Source organism: Salvelinus namaycush, chromosome 7 (assembly GCF_016432855.1).
Source record: "Salvelinus namaycush isolate Seneca chromosome 7, SaNama_1.0, whole genome shotgun sequence".
In the NCBI taxonomy this organism is placed as follows: Eukaryota; Metazoa; Chordata; class Actinopteri; order Salmoniformes; family Salmonidae; genus Salvelinus; species Salvelinus namaycush.
This window is the reverse complement of record NC_052313.1, coordinates 30,175,912-30,195,574: the sequence shown is the minus strand read 5'-3', so window position 1 is coordinate 30,195,574 and position 19,663 is coordinate 30,175,912. Positions and strand designations below refer to the sequence as shown.

General features: G+C 43.2%; 1 protein-coding gene across 2 annotated transcripts in view; it reads left to right on the top strand.

Moving 5' to 3' along the window:
- sugct (succinyl-CoA:glutarate-CoA transferase) overlaps positions 1 to 19,663 on the top strand; it is a 172,627-nt gene that overhangs the window by 134,004 nt on the left and 18,960 nt on the right. For both annotated transcript variants that reach the window (XM_038997915.1, XM_038997916.1), the window contains one exon: positions 8,911 to 8,974. In XM_038997915.1, coding sequence (XP_038853843.1) covers positions 8,911 to 8,974 — 64 coding nt within the window. The remainder of the gene's footprint in view (positions 1 to 8,910; positions 8,975 to 19,663) is intronic.

The following is a 19,663-nucleotide window of genomic DNA, read 5'->3' as shown; positions in this document are numbered from 1 at the left end:
TGCTCTTATTCTCTAGTGTCCCAGAACTTTTGGGAGTTTGTGCTGCAGGATGCAAATTTCTGTTTGAAAAAGCTAGCCTTTGCTTTCTTTGCTTTGTCCATGTGTCACTCTTATTTGTCTCTAGACCTGTGTGCACATACCTAAGTCGGAAGTTTACATACACTTAGATTGGAGTCATTAAAACTCGTTTTTCAACCACCACAAATTTCTTGTTAACAAACTATAGTTTTGTCAAGTCAGTTAGGACATCTACTTTCTGCATGACACAAGTCATTTTTCCAACAATTGTTTACAGACAGATTATTTCACTTATAATTGATTGTATCACAATTCCAGTGGGTCAGAAGTTTACATACACTAAGTTGGCTGTGCCTTTAAACAGCTTGGAAAATTCCAGAAAATGATGTCATGGCTTAGAAGCTTCTGATGGGCTAATTGACATCATTTGAGTCAATTGGAGGTGTACCTGTGGATGTATTTCAAGGCCTACCTTCAAACTCAGTGCCTCTTTGCTTGACATCATGGGAAAATCAAAAGTACTCAGCCAAGACCTCAGAAAAATATTGTAGACCTCCACAGGTCTGGTTCATCCTTGGGAGCAATTTCCAAACGCCTGAATATGCCACGTTCATCTGTACAAACAATAGTTCACAAGTATAAACACCATAGGACCATGCAGCCGTCACACCGCTCAGGAAGGAGACGCGTTCTGTTTCCTAGTGATGAAAGTACTTTGGTGCGAAAAGTGCAAATCAATCCCAGAACAACAGCAAAGGACCTTGTGAAGATGCTGGAGGAAACAGGTACAAAAGTATCTATATCCACAATAAAACGAGTCCTATATCGATATAACCTGAAAGGCTGCTAAGCAAGGAAGAAGCCACTGCTCAAAACCCGCCATAAAAAGCCAGACTATGGTTTGCAACTGCACATGGGGACAGAGATCGTACTTTTTGGAGAAATGTCCTCTGGTCTGATGAAACAAAAATAGAATTGTTTGGCCATAATGACCATCCTTATGTTTTGAGGAAAAAGGGGGAGGCTTGCAAGCGGAAGAACACCCTCCCAACTGTGAAGCATGGGGGTGGCAGCATCATGTTGTGGGTGTGCTTTGCTGCAGGAGGGACTGGTTCACTTCACAAAATAGATGGCATCATGAGGAACGAAAATGATGCCTTGATGACAGCTTTGCACACTCTTGGCATTCTTTCAAACAGCTTCACCTGGAATGCTTTTCCAACAGTCTTGAAGGAGTTCCCACATATGCTGAGCACTTGTTGGCTGCTTTTCCTTCACTCTGCAGTCCAGCTCACCCCAAAGCATCTCAATTGGGTTGAGGTTGGGTGATTGTGGAGACCAGGTCATCTGATGCAGCACTCCATTGCGTATCGCTGCAAAATGCTGTGGTAGCCATGCTGGTTAATTGTGCCTTGAATTCTAAATAAATCAGACAGTGCCACCAGCAAAGCACCCCCAAACCATTACACCTCCTCCATGCTTCACGGTGGGAACCACACATGCTGAGATCATCCGTTCACCTACTCTGCGTTTCATAAAGGCACGGCGGTTGGAACAAAAAATCTAAAATTTGGACTCATCAAACCAAAGGACAGATTTCCAACGGTCTAATGTTCATTGCTCGTGTTTCTTAGCCCAAGCAAGTCTCTTCTTATTATTTGTGTCTTATTTGTGTCTTATTTGTATTTAGTGGTGGGTTCTTTACAGCAATTCAACCATGAAGGCCCGATTCACGCAGTCTCCTCTGAACAGTTGATGTTGACATGTGTCTGTTACTTGAACTCTTTGAAGCATTTATTTGGGCTGCAATTTCTGAGGCTGGTACCTCTAATGAACTTATCCTCCGCAGCAGAGGCAACTCTGGGTCTTCCTTTCCTGTGGCGGTCCTCATGAGAGCCAGTTTCATCATAGCGCTTGATGGTTTTTGGTTCTTGACATTTTCCGAATTGACTGACCTTCGTGTCTTAAAGTAATGATGGACCGTCATTTCTCTTTGCTTGTTTGAGCTGTTCTTGCCAGAATATGGACTTGGTCCTTTTAACAAATAGAAGAAGAAGGAAAGAAATTCCACAAATGTACTTTTAACAAGACGCACCTGTTAATTGAAATGCCTTCCAGGTGAGTACCTCCTGAAGCTGGTTGAGAGAATGCCAAGAGTGTGCAAAGCTGTCATCAAGGCAAAAGGTGGCTACTTTGAATAATTTCAAATATGAAATATATTTAGATTTTTTTAACACTTTGTTGGTTACTACATGATTCCATATGTGTTATTTCATAGGTTTGATGTATTCACTATTATTCTACAATGTTGAAAATAGTAAAAATAAAGAAAAACCCTTGCATGAGTAGGTGTGTCCAAACTTTTGACTGGTAATGTATATGTTGGGAAAAAAACATATTTGAATGCACAAAACAATCATATATATATATATATATATATATATATATATATATATATATATATATATATATGTAAATATTATGTTTAAATTAAAGCCATCGATCAATGTTGATCCATATAATTGTTTTCCCCTTTCATGCAACCACAGAGCTTCCCAAGCATTTCCTTGTGAAGAGTGTGGCAGTAGAGGAGGCAGTGAGGCCTGGTTCGATGAAAGGAGGCATAGTAGGTAGGCCCCGCAGCTGTTAAAAATGAGAGACACATAAATAAACAGGGCTTTTACTGCCTGCTGACACAGGCGTAAAGGGAACCCTGTTTCAAGTGTGCATCGGGGGAAATGTGAGATGCATGTGGCGCTCATGTACCACCTTTTCATTTCCACTGACTTTGTGGTTTCCATAATTGTGTTTTTGATTATCTGTCAAATCCTTGTAAGGAGGGGGCAGCTGTCAAGTTCAATATCAGCATATGGATAAGCTGGGAATTGAAATGTTTATTTTCCTATCGCTCCCTCACTTAATCATGTATCTAGGAGATTGACTGTCTTGGATTACTGTTTGGAGGATGATAAGGTGTTTTAAGCTACCGTTTTATCTTACGTTCTCTAAACAGTTTTCCCATCCATTATTACAACACTCCAAGATGGCGCTGTGTCAAGTGTTTATCCTTTACAATATTGTAGAACATTTCTCAAGAAGTTCAGATCTCTTGGCATAAAGACGAACATATAGGGTTGACACAGTTGCTGGACCTGGCTTTTGGTCCCAGGCCAGGCGACCCCATATTTACTGCAATGTTATGATTCATGTCGTGATTCATACAAACCAATAAAAAGTACCAAACATTTTCATTGAGGTCTTTGGAAGAGCAGTACAAAAGTTATGTTGAGCATGTGGCCACCTGGCCATTCATATGCAGTTTTCATTTCAGACTGCAAATCTTATTTCCACATTTTTATGGAGTTGCTGGATAAGTTTATAAGGTAGAAGTCCAACTCTGGGCTCAATTCAATTGAACAATCAATGTTTCACACTCCTTATATCCTGGGGTCAAATGGGAAGGTTCTGGGCACTGTCAAAATAACAGATGGTCTCCTCTCAAAGTTGGATGCTTAATTTCTTTTAGTTTCCATGTGAGACAGAATTTGTTAACAAAGATGGCAGGTTTTATTGAATCAGTCTCATAGTCAACTCCAGTCTTCTCCAGGTAGCTGTCAACCACAAGGTCAACCATGTTTTTTACTGAATGAAACAAACAAGACTGAGAAATGAGGCAGGACAATATTCCTGGAGAATCTGAACTCTATCAGGTCACCTTGCTCTTATTCAAGGTCAGGGTGGATTAGAGACCGGGAAGGAAAAGCCATCGTCTTTCATGGCTGTCTCATAGACCTGCCATTTGCAGGGAAAAAAGCGAGATGGACAGAGCTACGGTCATGGCTCCCCCTGTTAAAGGAAGTACACACCATTCCACCATTCGTCTTAAGGGAGAGACTCATCATTCTGTCTTTTGAGTAAGGAATTCCCGTCTTTAGTCATTGTCCAACATATTGGGGTTAATGGGTTTATGGGCCTAGAACGAAAATTCAGAGCCAGAATAACTTTTTTTTGTGTTGCAGTAGTTGGAAGAGTAAACTGCCTAAAATTAGATATACACTACCATTAAAAAGTTTGGGGTCACTTAGAAATGTCCTTGTTTTTGAAAGAAAAGATAATTTTTGGTCCATTAAAATAACATAAAATTGATCAGAAATACAGTGTAGACATTGTTAATGTTGTGAATGATTCTTTATGGTATATCTACATAGGCGTACAATTTGATGTTATTTTAATGGACCAACAATTTGCTTTTCTTTCAAAAACAAAGACATTTCTAAGTGACCCCAAACTTTTGAACGGTAGTGTACATTTCTAGATCCCAACTGATTCTGCTGTCTAAAGAGCCAGCAGCAATCCGTTTCATATTCATAAGACATACACACAAGCAGGAGAAATTGGAACCAAATGTGGGAAAGTGATCTCCTTTGCAGCGCCTCCGAAAGTGCAACAACGCATGTATAGTATGGTGTGGTGACTTTGCTGTACATTATCCTAAAGTTAGCCTGTCATGACCTCTGTGAGTGGGGACCAGGTTTCTGTTTTTAAGCCTGCTTCACACATCGGCCTCACTTGTTCATAAGGGACTTATTCTTACCTGAAAAGAGAGACAGAGAGATCCATTGTTATACATAAAAATAGTACAAGGCCAGAGATATCTACCAGTTTGTACTCCATAAAAATCTCCTTCAATCTCTCTCTCTCGGTCTCACTCATTTATTAAATGTGCCATAGACTATGACGGTCTGTAAGCATTTGCATTTCAAGAACCAACAAGCGAGTGTATCTTTTTGATCTGTTCGAAAAATGAAGAGAGAGAGAGTCATCAATGATGCATAAACTGTGCCTGAAGACAAATACATAACACCTTTGTGTAAGAGAACAGTGCGATAATTGGAACCGTGTTCAATCAACCTTGGCTAACAGGTCTTCAGAATAAACTATTGCCCCCCTTGAGCTTCAAGAAAGCATTTGGAGTCGTGCTAATCAAACCCATGGTTTCAATGTGCAACAAGAAGAGACTGCATATTAAAGGTGCAATTGGCAATGTTTACAGTAATACCTTGATCATGTTGATCACGTGGACTGTCAATCCTTGTATCCATAGCTCCAGCTATGCATTTGAGAATGGTTACATTTCTCCAGCCCCATCCTTCAGTGTCATATAGCAAACCAAGTGGTAAAGCTGCCGTTGACTGAAAAACGAATGAAGGATTGTGGCTTTAAGTCAAATTTATGTTCATTCTCTGTGCAAGGGCTGAGAGTATTTTTTTTATTTTAAGTGCAATAAGCTGGCATTCTGTTAACTCCACAACCCTGGCATTCAAAGCATCAGCAAACTTACGCTGAACTATGGCTGGTGGTGAACACACAGAGTTGCTGCAGTGTCAGTTGTGTGTGTGACTCTCATGCTGTGCATAAAAATGTCCAATCCGCATAACAACCAGTCGGCATAACTGGACAAGAAAGCAAGAAAGATGGTGCCGGCAAAAGCAAGCCAGCATGACTGTATATGTTGCTATGGTGATTTCGGTACAAAAACAATGCTACGGCAGACAGTAAAAGTTAAAGTATTTTAACTTTGGCGGGAAGCCCCGTCTACCGTGGCGGCTGACGTCATTCACAGCGAGCCACAACGGCATTTGTGGCTCGCTGTGAAATTACATCCATTTTGCTGTCTACCTCGTACCATGTTAACGCGCCATAAGTGGACTCTGGTGTGCATGATCTCCCTCGACATGAAGAACGCAGATACCAATGGGAAAGGAAGAGACAGAGACTCACGTCTGGGCAGACTGACGCAAACCCACCTCTAGCTCATTACCCATGAGTTTTTTTTATTTCACCTTTATTTGGCCAGTTGAGAACAAGTTCTTTACAACTGCGACCTGGCCAAGGTAAAGTGCACCACCACATATCGGCTGTCCCGTAGAGAGAGGAGAGAGAGGTGCCATGTGAATCACCACCATGCAGCCTCTAAATATAGCATGGCGGAGAGGCGCACTCTCTCGACGCTATCGCCGTGGTAATATGCTCCGAGGGTCAGCGAGTTCATGATGATGAGAGACCGAGAGTGTCACACATGTCTGGTGGTCTGACTCTTCGTCCTTATGTAACTGCCTGACTTCAGCTTGCCCACACTCTGATGTATAGCGCTAATTATCCTAAGTTAGTTAAACAGGCCGGATAGGGAGCCTTTTGATTCAACTGTGGGCGATGTGGAAGTTTCGAGTGCAGGAGGTTTATGATATTAAAATGCATAGTGTATAGACTACATATCCCCCCGGTGAAGGGGGCTCTAGGCTAGAGCACTATCTATCCCTTGAGCACTTTTCTGTCATTGCCCTTTACCTTGAGTCTCCCACTACATTCCCACTGTCCTGTCATAAAAATGAATATAGTATGAAAGGTCAGAATTCCGATCTTCTGTTCAAAAAGAGGGAACCACTGGCATGATAGGCATGTGCATTAGAGTAAAACTGGTTTGAACCACTGTCAATTTATTGTGTCATTGTGAACCGTGATTCTCATGCCCTAGGAACACTCATAAACGAAGATGTGCATCTCGTCCAGACCAAGAAGTACAATAACCATATGGTTATATCAAATACTTTCAAATACATGAGCTGCACACCTCAAATATTTTCAACTTGTAGTTCTATAGTGACCCAGGTCTGATCTTGTCCTTGCTCTTCTTCTCATGGATAGAAGTGTGAATTAGCCACAGCATGCCAGGAAGTGTTGTGATGAGAAAAAGCTACCTTGCCCTGTTCATTTCTCATTTAGTTTCTCATTCAGTTCTCATTTAGCCATGCTTACCGCTGCATGCAACATGACAATTTCAACGATATATACTGAACAAAATATGAACGCAACATGCAACAATTTCAACGATTTTACTGAGTTACAGTTCATATAAGGAAATCAGTCAATTCAATTAAATTCTTTAGGCCCTAATCTATGGACTTCAAAACTTGGGAGCCAGGCCCAGCCAATCAGAATGAGTTTTTCCACACAAAAGGGCTTTATTACAGACAGAACTACTCCTCAGTTTCATCAGCTGTCCAGGTGGCTGGTCTCAGACCATCCCGCCGGTGAAGAAGCCAGATGTGGAGGACCTGGGCTGGCGTGGTTACACGTGGTCTGCAGTTGTGAGGATGGTTGGACATACTGCCAAATTCTCTAAAACGACATTGGGGCGGCTTGTGGTAGAGAAATTAACATTACATTCTCTGGCAACAGCTCTGATGGACATGTATGCAGTCACCATGCCAATTGCACACCCCCTCAACACTTGAGACATCCATGGCATTGTTGTGTGAAAAAACTGCACATTTTAGAGTGACCTTTTGTTGTCCCAAAGAGGTCAAGACCATCTCATCATCAAGAGGAAACTCCGGACTAGGACGGCTAAATGAGTTCACTTCTCTGTTCCACAGCGATGATGTCATCCATGCTGCTCTTGTTTGGTATGGGGGAAATTAAATAATCGATTTTGTTGGTGTAACGGATTGCTGATTTTGGGCGATTTAAGCCTGGCTCGAAGTCGGCATTCCAATTAATTCCAAAGGTGTTCGTTGAGGTCAGGGCTCTGTGCAGGCCAGTCAAGTTCTTCCACACAGATCTCGAAAAAACCATTTTTGTATGGACTTCGCTTTGTGCACGGGGGCGTTGTCATGCTGAAACAGGAACGGGCCATCTCTGAATTGTCTAGAATTTCATTGTATGCTGTAGCGTTAAGATTTCCCTTCACTGGAACTAAGGGGCCTAGCCCGAACCATGACAAACAGCCCCAGACCATTATTCCTCATCCACCAAACTTTACAGTTGGCACTTTGCATTGGGGCAGGTAGCGTTTTTCCTGGCATCCGCCAAACCCAGATTCGTCCGTCGGGCTGCCAGATGGTGAAGCGTGATTCTTCACTCCAGAGAATGCGTTTCCACTGCTACAGTGGATTCCAATGCGAGTCTAATGGCGGCGATCTTTAATGACTCCAGCTGGCGCTTGGCATTGCTCATGGTGATCTTAGGCATGTGTCTCCCGGGTGGCGCAGTGGTCTAGGGCACTGCATCGCAGTGCTAGCTGCGCCACCAGAGTCTCTGGGTTCACACCCAGGCTCTGTCGCAGCCGGCCGCAACCGGGAGGTCCGTGGGGCGACGCACAATTGGCATAGCGTCGTCCGGGTTAGGGGTTAGGGAGGGATTGGCCGGTAGGGATATCCTTGTCTCAGTATGTAAAAAATTTAATAAAATGTATGCACTCTACTGTAAGTCGCTCTGGATAAGAGCGTCTGCTAAATGACTAAAATGTAATGTAAATGTAATGTGTGCGGCTGCTCGGGCGTAGAAACGCATTTCATGAAGTGCCCAACAAACATTTATTGTGCTGACGTTGCTTCCAGGTGCAGTTTGGAACTCGGTAATGGGTGTTGCAAATGAGGACAGACAACTTTTTATGCGCGCTTCAGCACTTGGCGGTCCCGTTTTGTGAGCTTGTGTGGCCTACCACTTCACAGCTGACCCGTTGTTGCTCCAATTGACTGGGGCAGCGCCAGCAGGGCAGAAATTTGATGAACTGACTTGTTGGAAATGTGGAATGATGGTGCCACGTTGAAAGTCACTGAGCTCTTCAGTAAGACCATTCTACTGCCAGTGTTTGTCTATGGAGATTGCATGGCTGTGTGCTCGATATTATACTCCTGTCAGCAACAAGTGTGACTGTAATAGCCGAATCCACTAATTTGAAGCGGTTTCCACATACTTTTGTATATACTGTATAGTGTATATCTGTATTATGACAGGGTTTTTTAGCTCTTATGGCCAAGTGTTAATGGAATAAGTTGATAAAGAAGAGTGAATGGTTCTTAATCTTCATCTTTGTATATTTTTGTTTAGGTTGCAAACAATGGCCTTATACTGGAGATGAACCACCCAACAGCTGGAAAGATTGCAGTACCAGGTAAGAGCCTGAGCCCTACAGGGATACTTGTGACAATAGATTGATTCTCCCATTTTAAACTAATTACAATGTATAAAGTCATACCAAAGACTGTAAAAGTGGGACCCAATGCATATCTGCTTGACACTCAGCATTAAGGAGATTGATTGGGGGTAAGGCCCTGCAATAGACTAGCCTCCTGTCCAGAGGGTGTACATCAAGCCGCGTCACGCTACAGAAACAGGATATAGGCTCCTGCTCCTATGAGCCATTGTGGCTCGCACAGAAAAACAAATCATATTTAGATATATAAAAGTTTTTTGAAAACAAAATAATTATTTTCTGACTGCCAAATATTCAATCAAGAACCAAAAATTACAACAGTTTAATTAGTGTAAATATATTACCGTTAGCACATGGTTTGGAGGGCTGTCCAATATGAATGTTTATATACAGCCTGTAATTAAATACTTCATGATTTTATAATACATTTAAACATGCTAAACATGAACATTTATCGATCAAAATAATGGAAAGTAAACAACTTTTTTATACCCCTAACCAAACAGATGTTGCTTTATTTTGTTTACATTTATTTGCATTGAGGTATATAGCTGGATACACAACTAATGGCCTGGGACATGGACATTGTTTGGCCTGAAAACATCTGATGAATGTCCCTTTCAGTCATTTAGCTAGATCTAAGCAACAGTGAGAGACATGGGCTTATCTTAACATTTGAATAGAACACTTTTGCAGTTTCAAAATGACTAAGAAAGAAGTCATTGAGAAAATAAAGGAAATATCAACATAAAGTGTCTTAATTTGAGTTGGGCCAACATTTACCAGAACAGCATCAATGCACCATAGCTATCAGGAATCAAGGTAAGACCCAAGTGCAGACTGTGTGAAGTAACCATGTTTATTGTAACCACAGGGGCAGGTAAATGACAGGTCGAGGCAGGCAAGGTCTTTAATCAAGAGCAGAGGCCAAGATACAGGACAGCCGGCATGCTCAGGGTCAGGTCAGGCATAGGCCGGTAATCCAGAGGTGGAGCAAAGGTAGAGGACGGCAGGCAGGCTCAGAGACAGGCAGTGGTCAGGCCGGCGGGGACAGGGTCAGGACAGGCAAAGGTCAAACACCAGGAGGCCGAGAAAAAGAGAGGGAAACCCAGGAGCTGAGACAAAATGCTGGTAGGCTTGAACTAACAAGACAAACTGGCAACAGACAGACAGAAAACACAGGTGTAAATACACAGGGGATAATGGGGAAGATGGGCGACACCTGGAGGGGGGTAGAGATGAGCGCAAGGACAGGTGAAACAGATCAGGGCGTGACAATGGCATAGATTTTACAAGTGTCTGGAACTCTACTGAAAGGATGCGACACCATTATTCCACTAGAAATTCCGTCATTTGGTGTTTTGTTGATGGTGGTGGAAAGCGCTGTCTCAGGCGTCAAGTGTTCAATTGGGCTGAGATCTGGTGACTGAGACGGCCATGGCATGTGGTTTACATCGTGTTCATGCTCAACAAACCATTCAGTGACCACTCAAGTCCTGTGGATGGGGGCATTCACATTCTATGGGGACATAGCTGTGGTAGCCAAAATATTGGCCTGCCCAGCATTTTTATATATGAGCCTAAGCATGATGGGATGTTAATTAACTCAGGAACCACCTGCTTTCAATGTACTTTGTATCCCTCATTTACCTACAAGTGTTTCCATTATTTTGGCAGTTACCTGTACATTTTCATAATCAGTGAGACATAAGGTAATACAGTATCACTTGACATCAAGTTCTTATACATGTTTAGTAACTGATTACTACAATAGCAAAATGATTGTTACATAGGACTTTAGAAATTGCTTCATGTTAAGTGTTACTGAGAATGATAACAGTAACAAAATATGGCTAGTAAGTGTGTAATGTAACTAAATATCCTAGGGTTAGCTGTTCAGCAGTCTGATGGCCTGGTGGTAGTAGCTGTAACTTGATTATCTACACATGGGGCCTGTTCAGGAAAATGGAAATGTCAAATCAAATTTTATTGTTCACATACACATGGTTAGCAGATGTTATTGCGAGTGTAGCGAAATGTACAGTATGTTCAGATGGACATGTATTGTGTAGATCAAGTATGATCTACTGTCAGATGGACTGGAATAGTATAGGAAATGGTGTGCTCTATTCATTATATTTCTATCTGCAACATGAAGTTCGAAATACAGACTTTTGCCGTTATTTGATGGCAGCCAATCCAATAGTTTCTAAAAAGTAGTCACTTCCTGAGATATGTATTTAAATAGTTGTAAAAAACAGTAGTTGTTTCTCAGATCTGCATTCAAATAGTTTACAAAGTAGTTGCTTTCTGAGATCTGTATTCAAATAGTTTTTAAAAAGTAATCACTTCTGAGATCTGTATTAAATTGTTTTAAAAAGTAGTTATTTGAGGGGATCTGTCATCAAACAGTTGTAGTCACCTCCAAAGTAACTATTTGACCCCCTCCCCCCCTCCCTAAAATAATAACTTTCCACACAGCATGTTTAAAACTATAGTTATCCCAGGTCTGCTATAGTATGTACTGCACCAAGGAAGTCTGATCTGTAGCGCACATTTTTGTGTTGTTCTATTCTGAGCTCACTGCTGGAACAGGTATGTTTAGAAGTTGATTTCTCAATTAATTCTAAATGGTTGATATGTCCTCCCCCCGACAATCAGTGGTGAGCTTTGATGTTTTCAATGTGTTGTTTACCATTGTGTATCCTGAACATTGATGTGCCAAGCCAAATCAAGGATAATTGTGAAGAATGATCCACTAAGACAGGAAAACCACAACAGACACCTAGTACCATGTCACGGGCCCCTGACCAAGCATCTTTCCAACATATACATTACATCTCTGAGTACTTCTATTCTCTCTAATCTTCCCCCTGTGATTTGCATAAAACCAAACATCGACTAAAGAAGGGGTTATTTTGGGGGAGTTGAGCAGGGAAGGGTCCTAGTGCATCAGAAGTTCAGACCGATTTAACTTGCGGAAGACAGCCTGCTTTTCTGTCTGTGCACTTGCAAATTTGAAATTCAGTAATTGTCATTTTTTTGACCGTTTCATGAGTGAGAAAGTCAGAATAGGGCACAATAATTGTGCCTATATGGCCTCACCTTTCTTGGGTGAATGGCGATGAAAACATGCATGGCTAAAGAACACAATGAAGAGCAATTAATGGAATGACAGCAAAATAAAGTGCAAAATTAGCCATTAGCTGAGTTGGAAGGGGGTGGGGCTTTTGGGTCTGAGAGTAGTCCCTTAAAATGGATGTCCAGAACAGTCAAACAAAAGGGGATGATTAACCTCTGAGGGGAAGTAAGTCAGTTCAAGGAACCACTCTGACGAGTCCTGACGAATTCTACATTCCACCATTCTTCAATGATGGTCTTCGTCTGTCTTGCACATATCAGTGATGGAGAATAGGCTTCGAATAGGTTTTTGTGCCTTTGATTGCGAGAAGCTGCCTCATTAGAGATTGTGCAGAACTGTTTATTGTGTGGCATTCCCCATGGGGATCCTTATTAGCTGGACCAGCGGCATGCCTTTGAAGTTCACAACTAAAATGGACACAGCTGATCCTGGACTGACGGGATGTCCCTTCTTGTATTCTTCAACCCAATTAATATTCTCAAATTATCAAACGATTCAGTCATGTAATTCAATTTTTTTGCTAAAATATGCATGTCATTATGCTACAGTTGGTATCATAAATATTCACTCCCTTTGGATTTTTTTCAGATTTTGTTGCGTTAAAAAGTGGGATTGAAATAGATTTAATTGTTTTTTTGTCATTGATTTAGAAAATGTTTTCATGAATACATTTCTTGATGCTCTTGGACACATCATCAGTGATGTAACCTGGGATCATAGGGTGTTTCGGGTCTTACAAGATCAGACACCCTCGCCCAGGCGACCCAGCCAAGGTTGATCAGACCCCGACTTGTATCCAGGTGGCATTACGCTGCTCTCCATGGATCTCCTCTCTTGATCTAGATCCATCTTGAGGCTTTTTCATCTGCCTTGATGGTGTTGCTGATGTCTCTTCTCTTCGCTCCATTGATACAGAGTGTGCTTTAGACTCTGTAGAGGGATTGCCCAGAAAAACTCCTGCAGCCTACCTCAATAGGCATGCACTTAGCCTTTAAACCCTGCTTCCAGCAGGCTATGACTTGTCCCTCGTACTTGGCCCTCTTCCTCTTGTACTCTTCCTCAAGGCAAACCAAGGGACTGTGAACTTCAGAATAATTATGGTCTTTGTGGACTCTGGGACCAGGGTTATGTCTTTTCTCAGGGTTGTCTTGACAATGTGCTGCGGGAACTTGAGCTGCTTCTCCAGGTCTGCTGTCACCTGCATGTCCTGACCAGTAGGTAGGATCCCTGCTGGTGGTTTGGATTTGGAGCCTGGCTGCTCTCCAGCTCAATCGAAAGTGATCTTCTGACTGGTGGGCCGAGCTCTCTTGCTCTTGCCAACTCCTGTGCAGGTTGTTTCTGCGATGGTCTTGAGAACCTGGTCATGGTGCCAGTGATAACGGCCCCCTCCTAGAGCTTTAGGACAGCAGCTTAGGAGCATAGCGGGAATGCAAGAGACTCCACTTTGCCGAAGCAGAACCAGTTCGATGGGCTGGGTAGGACATCATACACCATCCTGGATCATGAACTTGATGCAGTGTGGTCTGCCTTTTTCTCCCCAATTTTGTGATATCTAATTGCGATCCAATTACGATCTTGTCTCATCGCTGCAACTCCCCAACGGGCTCGGGAGAGCGAAGGTTGAGTCGTGCGACCTCCGAAACATGATCCGCCTAACCACGCTTCTTAAACCCCACCCGCTTAACCCAGAAGCCAGCTGCACTAATGTGTTGGAGGAACCACAGTTCAACTGACGACCGAAGTCAGCCTGCAGGCACCCGGCCTACCACGAGTTGCTACAGCACGATGAGCCAAGTAAAGCCCCCCCGGGCCAAACCCTTCCCTAACCCGGACGACGCTGGGCCACCCTATGGAACTCCCGGTCACGGACGGTTGTGACACAGCCTAGGATCGAACCCGGGTCTTTAATACCACAAGACTTTTCTGTCCACTGCTTGCTCCCATGTAACGATCGTCGTATAGAGGAGAAGGAGAAGACCAAGGTGCAGCGTGGTAAGTATTCATAATTCCTTTTAATGAATACGAATACTAGAACAAAACAACAAAAACGATAAACGAACAGTTCTGCAAGGTGACCTACACTAAACAGAAAACAACCACCCACAAACACAGGTGGGAACAGGCTACCTAAGTATGATTCTCAATCAGAGACAACGATAGACAGCTGCCTCTGATTGAGAACCATACCAGGCCAAACACACAGAAATACAAAACAAGGACAACATAGAACACCAGACATAGAATGCCCACCCAAACTCACGCCCTGACCAACCAAACTAGAGACAAAAAAGGATCTCTACGGTCAGGGCGTGACATCCCACCTCATCCAGGCTCCTTGCTGTCTCATTCTCACTGCTCTGCTCGACCTCTCCTCTTCACAGCTGCTTTCACTTCCCCATGAACCAGCCTGCATTTCTCCTTCCCCTTGGCAGTGTCTTATCGGGTAGTTGAGAACATTCCCAGACCAGCTCTTCCCCGAGACTCAGCCTGCAGCCCAGCTTCCTCTGCTCTCCATTGCTGATACATCCACACCTTGAACTTGCTGGGCTGTCCTTACCGGTCAACCGCTCTCAGCCAGCTCTCCAGCTCCTGACAGGTGGCATAGATTGATGTTGTGTCCTTCCGGCTGCTGTTAAAAACCTTGCCAAAGCTCTTCAATGGCTTTTCACCGATGTTTGGGATCAGTGTTGCTGCAATGATGAAGCGGAATCTGTCCACGACCTTTCCCTTCTTCAACACCATCGACCTCAAATTTTTTTGCTTGAAGCTCATTCTCGCCCATCCAATCAGCTTTTCCAGCCCTTGCAGAATCCACCTGCTTCCTGGCACTGACTCTGTGGTGACTGTCAGGTCGTCCATAAAGGCCCCGATTTGTGATTGTCGCACCCCAGATTTGGTTCGAGATCCCCGGCACTCATTTTCAGCAGACTTCACTATCATGTTCATTGCCAGGGCAAACATGATCACAGAGATAGTGCAGCCTGTGATGATTCCCAACTCCAGTCTGTGCCACTCTGCTGTTACTGACCCTGATAAGACTCCCATGCTGAACCTATCGTAGTAGTCCAGGATGAGGTCTGCCACTTTGTCTGTGACATTGTGTTTTGTCATTATAGTCTGCACCAGCTTGTGAGGGATCGAATCATAGGCGTTAGAAGGTCAAACCAGAGCATTGCCAGATCACCATTGTTCTCTCGCGCTTCTCTGATGAGCTGGGTCACCACCGCTGTGTGCCCCAGACACCAGGTACTTTTGGGATGCCTCCCTTTTGGACCAATGTGTTGATGTAGCCGTTTTTAGAGAGGAAGTATGCCAGCCGCCTCGCTACAATGCTGAAGAAAATCTTCGCTTCGACACTTAGCAAGGAGATGATCCTGAACTGGTCGATTCTCTTGGAATCGTCTTCCTTCGAGATCCAAACACTGCTGTGCAACCTTTGCTCTCCTTCAGATGACCTTCAGGATGTTCCAGAGCCACTTGAGTAACAGAGAGCAGTTCTTGTAGACCTTGTATGGGACTCAGCGCTTGGTCTAGGCGCTGAGCAATACCTTGCCAACTTCACAACGTCCTGTATTTCTTTCAGGAGTGGCTCCCTGTAGTCGATCTCTGTGACTGGTGCTGGTAGGTCTATTAAGATGTTGCACTGAGCCAACTCCTACTAATTGTCGGGGTCAATGAACGTGCTCTGGATGTGCTGGTCAATCTCCTCTTTGGAACAAGCCAAGTTCCCACTGCGCTTCTGCCCTAGTAGCTTCTTTGTGAAGCCAAAGTGATTGGCTATAAAGGCAGTTTGCTTCCTAGCTCTTTCTTTCCGCTGTCTTCTGTGCCATTCAGCCCTACATAGAGTCAAGAGCTTCTTTCTCAGGATGCTCCGTAGCTCTGCCAAGGGTGGTTGTTGCCCCTGATCTGTGGATTTTCGCAGCTGTGGTGTACAGCGTTCTGGCAGGCCTCTGCTCCACTGCCCCAAACCTTTCCGCTGCTAGGCTAACTAACATTGTCACCATAGTTTGTAGCCTCCTGTCAGTGTCTTCCTTTGCTGTTGCTTCCAGCACCGTGTCTGCATTCTCGTCAAACACTGTCAACTTGCAGGCTTGCGGCCACTTGATTCAAACATTTGCGACACGTGGTGACTCCGGGCCTGGCTCCTCCCCCTGTGTCTCTGTGCGGGAGCATTGTGTCGCTGTGTTGCGTTGTGTTGCTACTTCCCCCTCCAAACATTTCATCTGGAATTCTTGCAGACCTTTCCACACACACACATTCCATGCTCATAGTCGGTTGTCTGTTTCCATGTGTCGTTAAGCTTTGGTCCGTCAGATTGGGCTTCCCTGGGGGTATGTTTCCATGTGTCGATCTGTAGCTTAGTTTTGGGTCTCCTCTTCACGAAGGAAGCGGTTTGGGTTGCCGACCCTCCCCGCCCTGGTTACCTTCTTTCCGAGCTGTCCACTGTCTCTCCAGCTGTCAATCTCTATGCTTGGTTGCCAACCAGTTTGTTCCTGGTGAAAGGTGGCAGAGCTAGAGCGGTGTTTTTTCAGACCATGAGACATCCTGAAAATCGGACCTTCTCACGAAAATGTTTGTAGAGTCCAAATGGTTTGACCAACAAACAATCTGAAGTCGGTACCGCCGATGTGCAAACTTCTGTTTGTAGCGTCCGAACCGTTTGGTCTACAAACTAATGTGACCCCACTGTGGAAAGGGGAGATTATTCTCAAGAACACAATGGCGTTTTTCATTTTGCTCTACGACCCCCACAAGTGTCATGGGACTCGTCTTAAGGTAACCAGTGCCGGATTAAAAAATTAATGGAAGTATGAAGATAGTTGTGTGCCTACCCAAAAAACGGGTTACATTTCCTGAGCTTTCTTATATCTCCTAGATATAGGACAAGCACTTCATAACTTGAATGTGTTACTCTGGTCTATAGTAGTAAAGGCCAAATTTAGTATTTTATCAAATATATATACAGTATATATATTTTATATACAGTATCAGTCAAATGGTTGGACATCTACTCACTCATTTAAGGGTTTTTCTTTTTTAAACTATTTTCTACATTGTAAATCTATGAAATAACACATATGGAATCGTAGTAACCAAAAAAGTAACCAAAATCAAAATGTGCTACCGTTCAAAAGTTTGCAGTCACTTAGAAATGTCTTTGTATTCCATGAAACATACATGAAATGAGTTGCAAAATGAATAGGAAATATAGTCAAGATGTTGACAATATTATGAATAATGATTTTTAATTTAAATAATAATTGTGTCCTTCAAACTTTGCTTTTGTCAAAGAATCCTCCATTTGCAGCAATTACAGCCTTACAGACCTTTGGCATTCTAGTTGTCAAATTATTGAGGTAATCTGGAGATTTCACCCCATGATTCCTAAAGCACCTCCCACAAGTTTGATTGCTGCTCCCACAACAGCTCAATAGGGTTGAGATCCGGTGACTGTACTGGCCACTCCATTATAGACAGAATACCAGCTGACTGCTTCTTCCCTAAATAGTTATTTCATAGTTTAGAGCTGTGCTGTGGGTCACTGTCCTGTTGTAGGAGGAAATGGGCTCCAATTAAGCGCCGTCCACAGGGTATGGCATAACCTTGCAAAATGGAGTGATAGCCTTCCTTCTTCAAGATCCCTTTTACCCTGTACAAATCTCCCATTTTACCACCACCAAAGCACCCACAGACCATCACATTGCCTCCACCATGCTTGACAAATGACGTCAAGCACTCCTCCAGCATCTTTAAAAAAAAAATGCGTCTCACGAATGTTATTCTTTGTGATCTGAACACCTCAAACTTAGATTTCTGTCCATAACACTTTTTTCCAATCTTCCTCTGTCCAGTGTCTGTGTTATTTTGCCCATTGTCCTCTTGCTCAGTTGCTCAGTTGTGCACCGGGGCCTCCCACTCGTCTTTCTATTCTGGTTAGAGACAGTTTGCGCTGTTCTGTGAAGGGAGAAGTACACAGCGTTGTACGAGATCTTCAGTTTCTTGACAATTTCTCGCATGGAATAGCCTTCATTTCTCAGAACAATAATAGACTGACGAGTTTCAAAAGAAATTTCTTTGTTTATGGCCATTTTGAGCCTGTAATCGAACCCACAAATGCTGAAGCTTCAGATACTCAACTTGTCTAAAGAAGGGCAGTTTTATTGCTTCTTTAATTAGCACACAGTTTTCAGCTGTGCTAGCATAATTGCAAAAGGGTTTTCTAATGATCAATTAGCCTTCTAAAATTATAAACTTGGATTAGCTAGCACAACGTGCCATTGGAACACAGGAGTGATGTTTGCTGATAATGGGCCTCTGTACGCCTATGTACTGTAGATATTCCATAAGAAAATCAGCCGTTTCCAGCTACAATAGTCATTTAGAACATGAACAATGTCTACACTGTATTTCTGATCAATTTGATGTTATTTTAATTTACAAAAAGTGTGCTTTCTTTCCAAAACAAGGAAATGTCTAAGTGACCCCAAACTTTTGAACGGTAGTGTATATATTTTATATATTAAATTCTTCAAAGTAGCCACCCTTTTGCCTTGATGAAGGCATTGCGCACTCTTTGCATTCTCTCAACCAGCTTCACCTGGAATGCTTTTCCAACATTCTTGAAGAATTTCCCACAAATGCTGAGCACTTGTTAGCTACTTTTCCTTCACTCTGTGGTCCAACTCATCCCAGACCATCTCAATTGGGTTGAGGTTGGGTGATTGTGTAGGCCAGGTCATCTGATACAGCAATCCATCACTCTCCTTCTTGGTCAAATAGCCCTTACACAGCCTAGAGATGTGTTGGGTCATTGTCCTGTTGAAAAACAAATGATAGTCCCACTAAGAACAATCCAGATGGGATAGCGTATCGCTGCAGAATGCTGTGGTGCCCATGCTGGTTAAGTGTGCCTTGAATTCTAAATAAATCACTGACAGTGTCACCAGCAAAGCACCATCACACCTCCTCCTCCCTGATTCACAGTGGGAACCACACATGCGGAGGTCCTCCATCCACCTACTCTGCGTATCACAAAGACACGGCGGTTGGAACCAAACATCTCAAATTTGGACTCATCACACCAAAGAATAGATTTCCACTGGTCTAATGTCCATTGCTCGTGTTTCTTGACCCAAACAAGTATCTTCTTCTTATTAGTGTCCTTTACTCGTGGTTTCTTTGCAGCAATCGACCATGAAGGCCTGATTCATGCAGTCTGAACAGTTGATGTTGAGATGTGTCTGTTACTTGAACTCTGTGAAGCATTTATTTGGGCTTCAATTTCTGAGGCTGGTAACTCAAATGAACTTATCCTCTGCAGCAGAGGTAACTCTGGGTCTTCCTTTCCTGTGGCGGTCCTCATGAGAGGCAGTTTCATCATAGCGCTTGATGGTTTTTGCGACTGCACTTGAAGAAACATTCAAGTTCTTGAAATGTTCCATATTGACTGACCTTCATGTCTTAAAGTGATGATTGACTGTTGTTTCTCTTTGCTTATTTGAGCT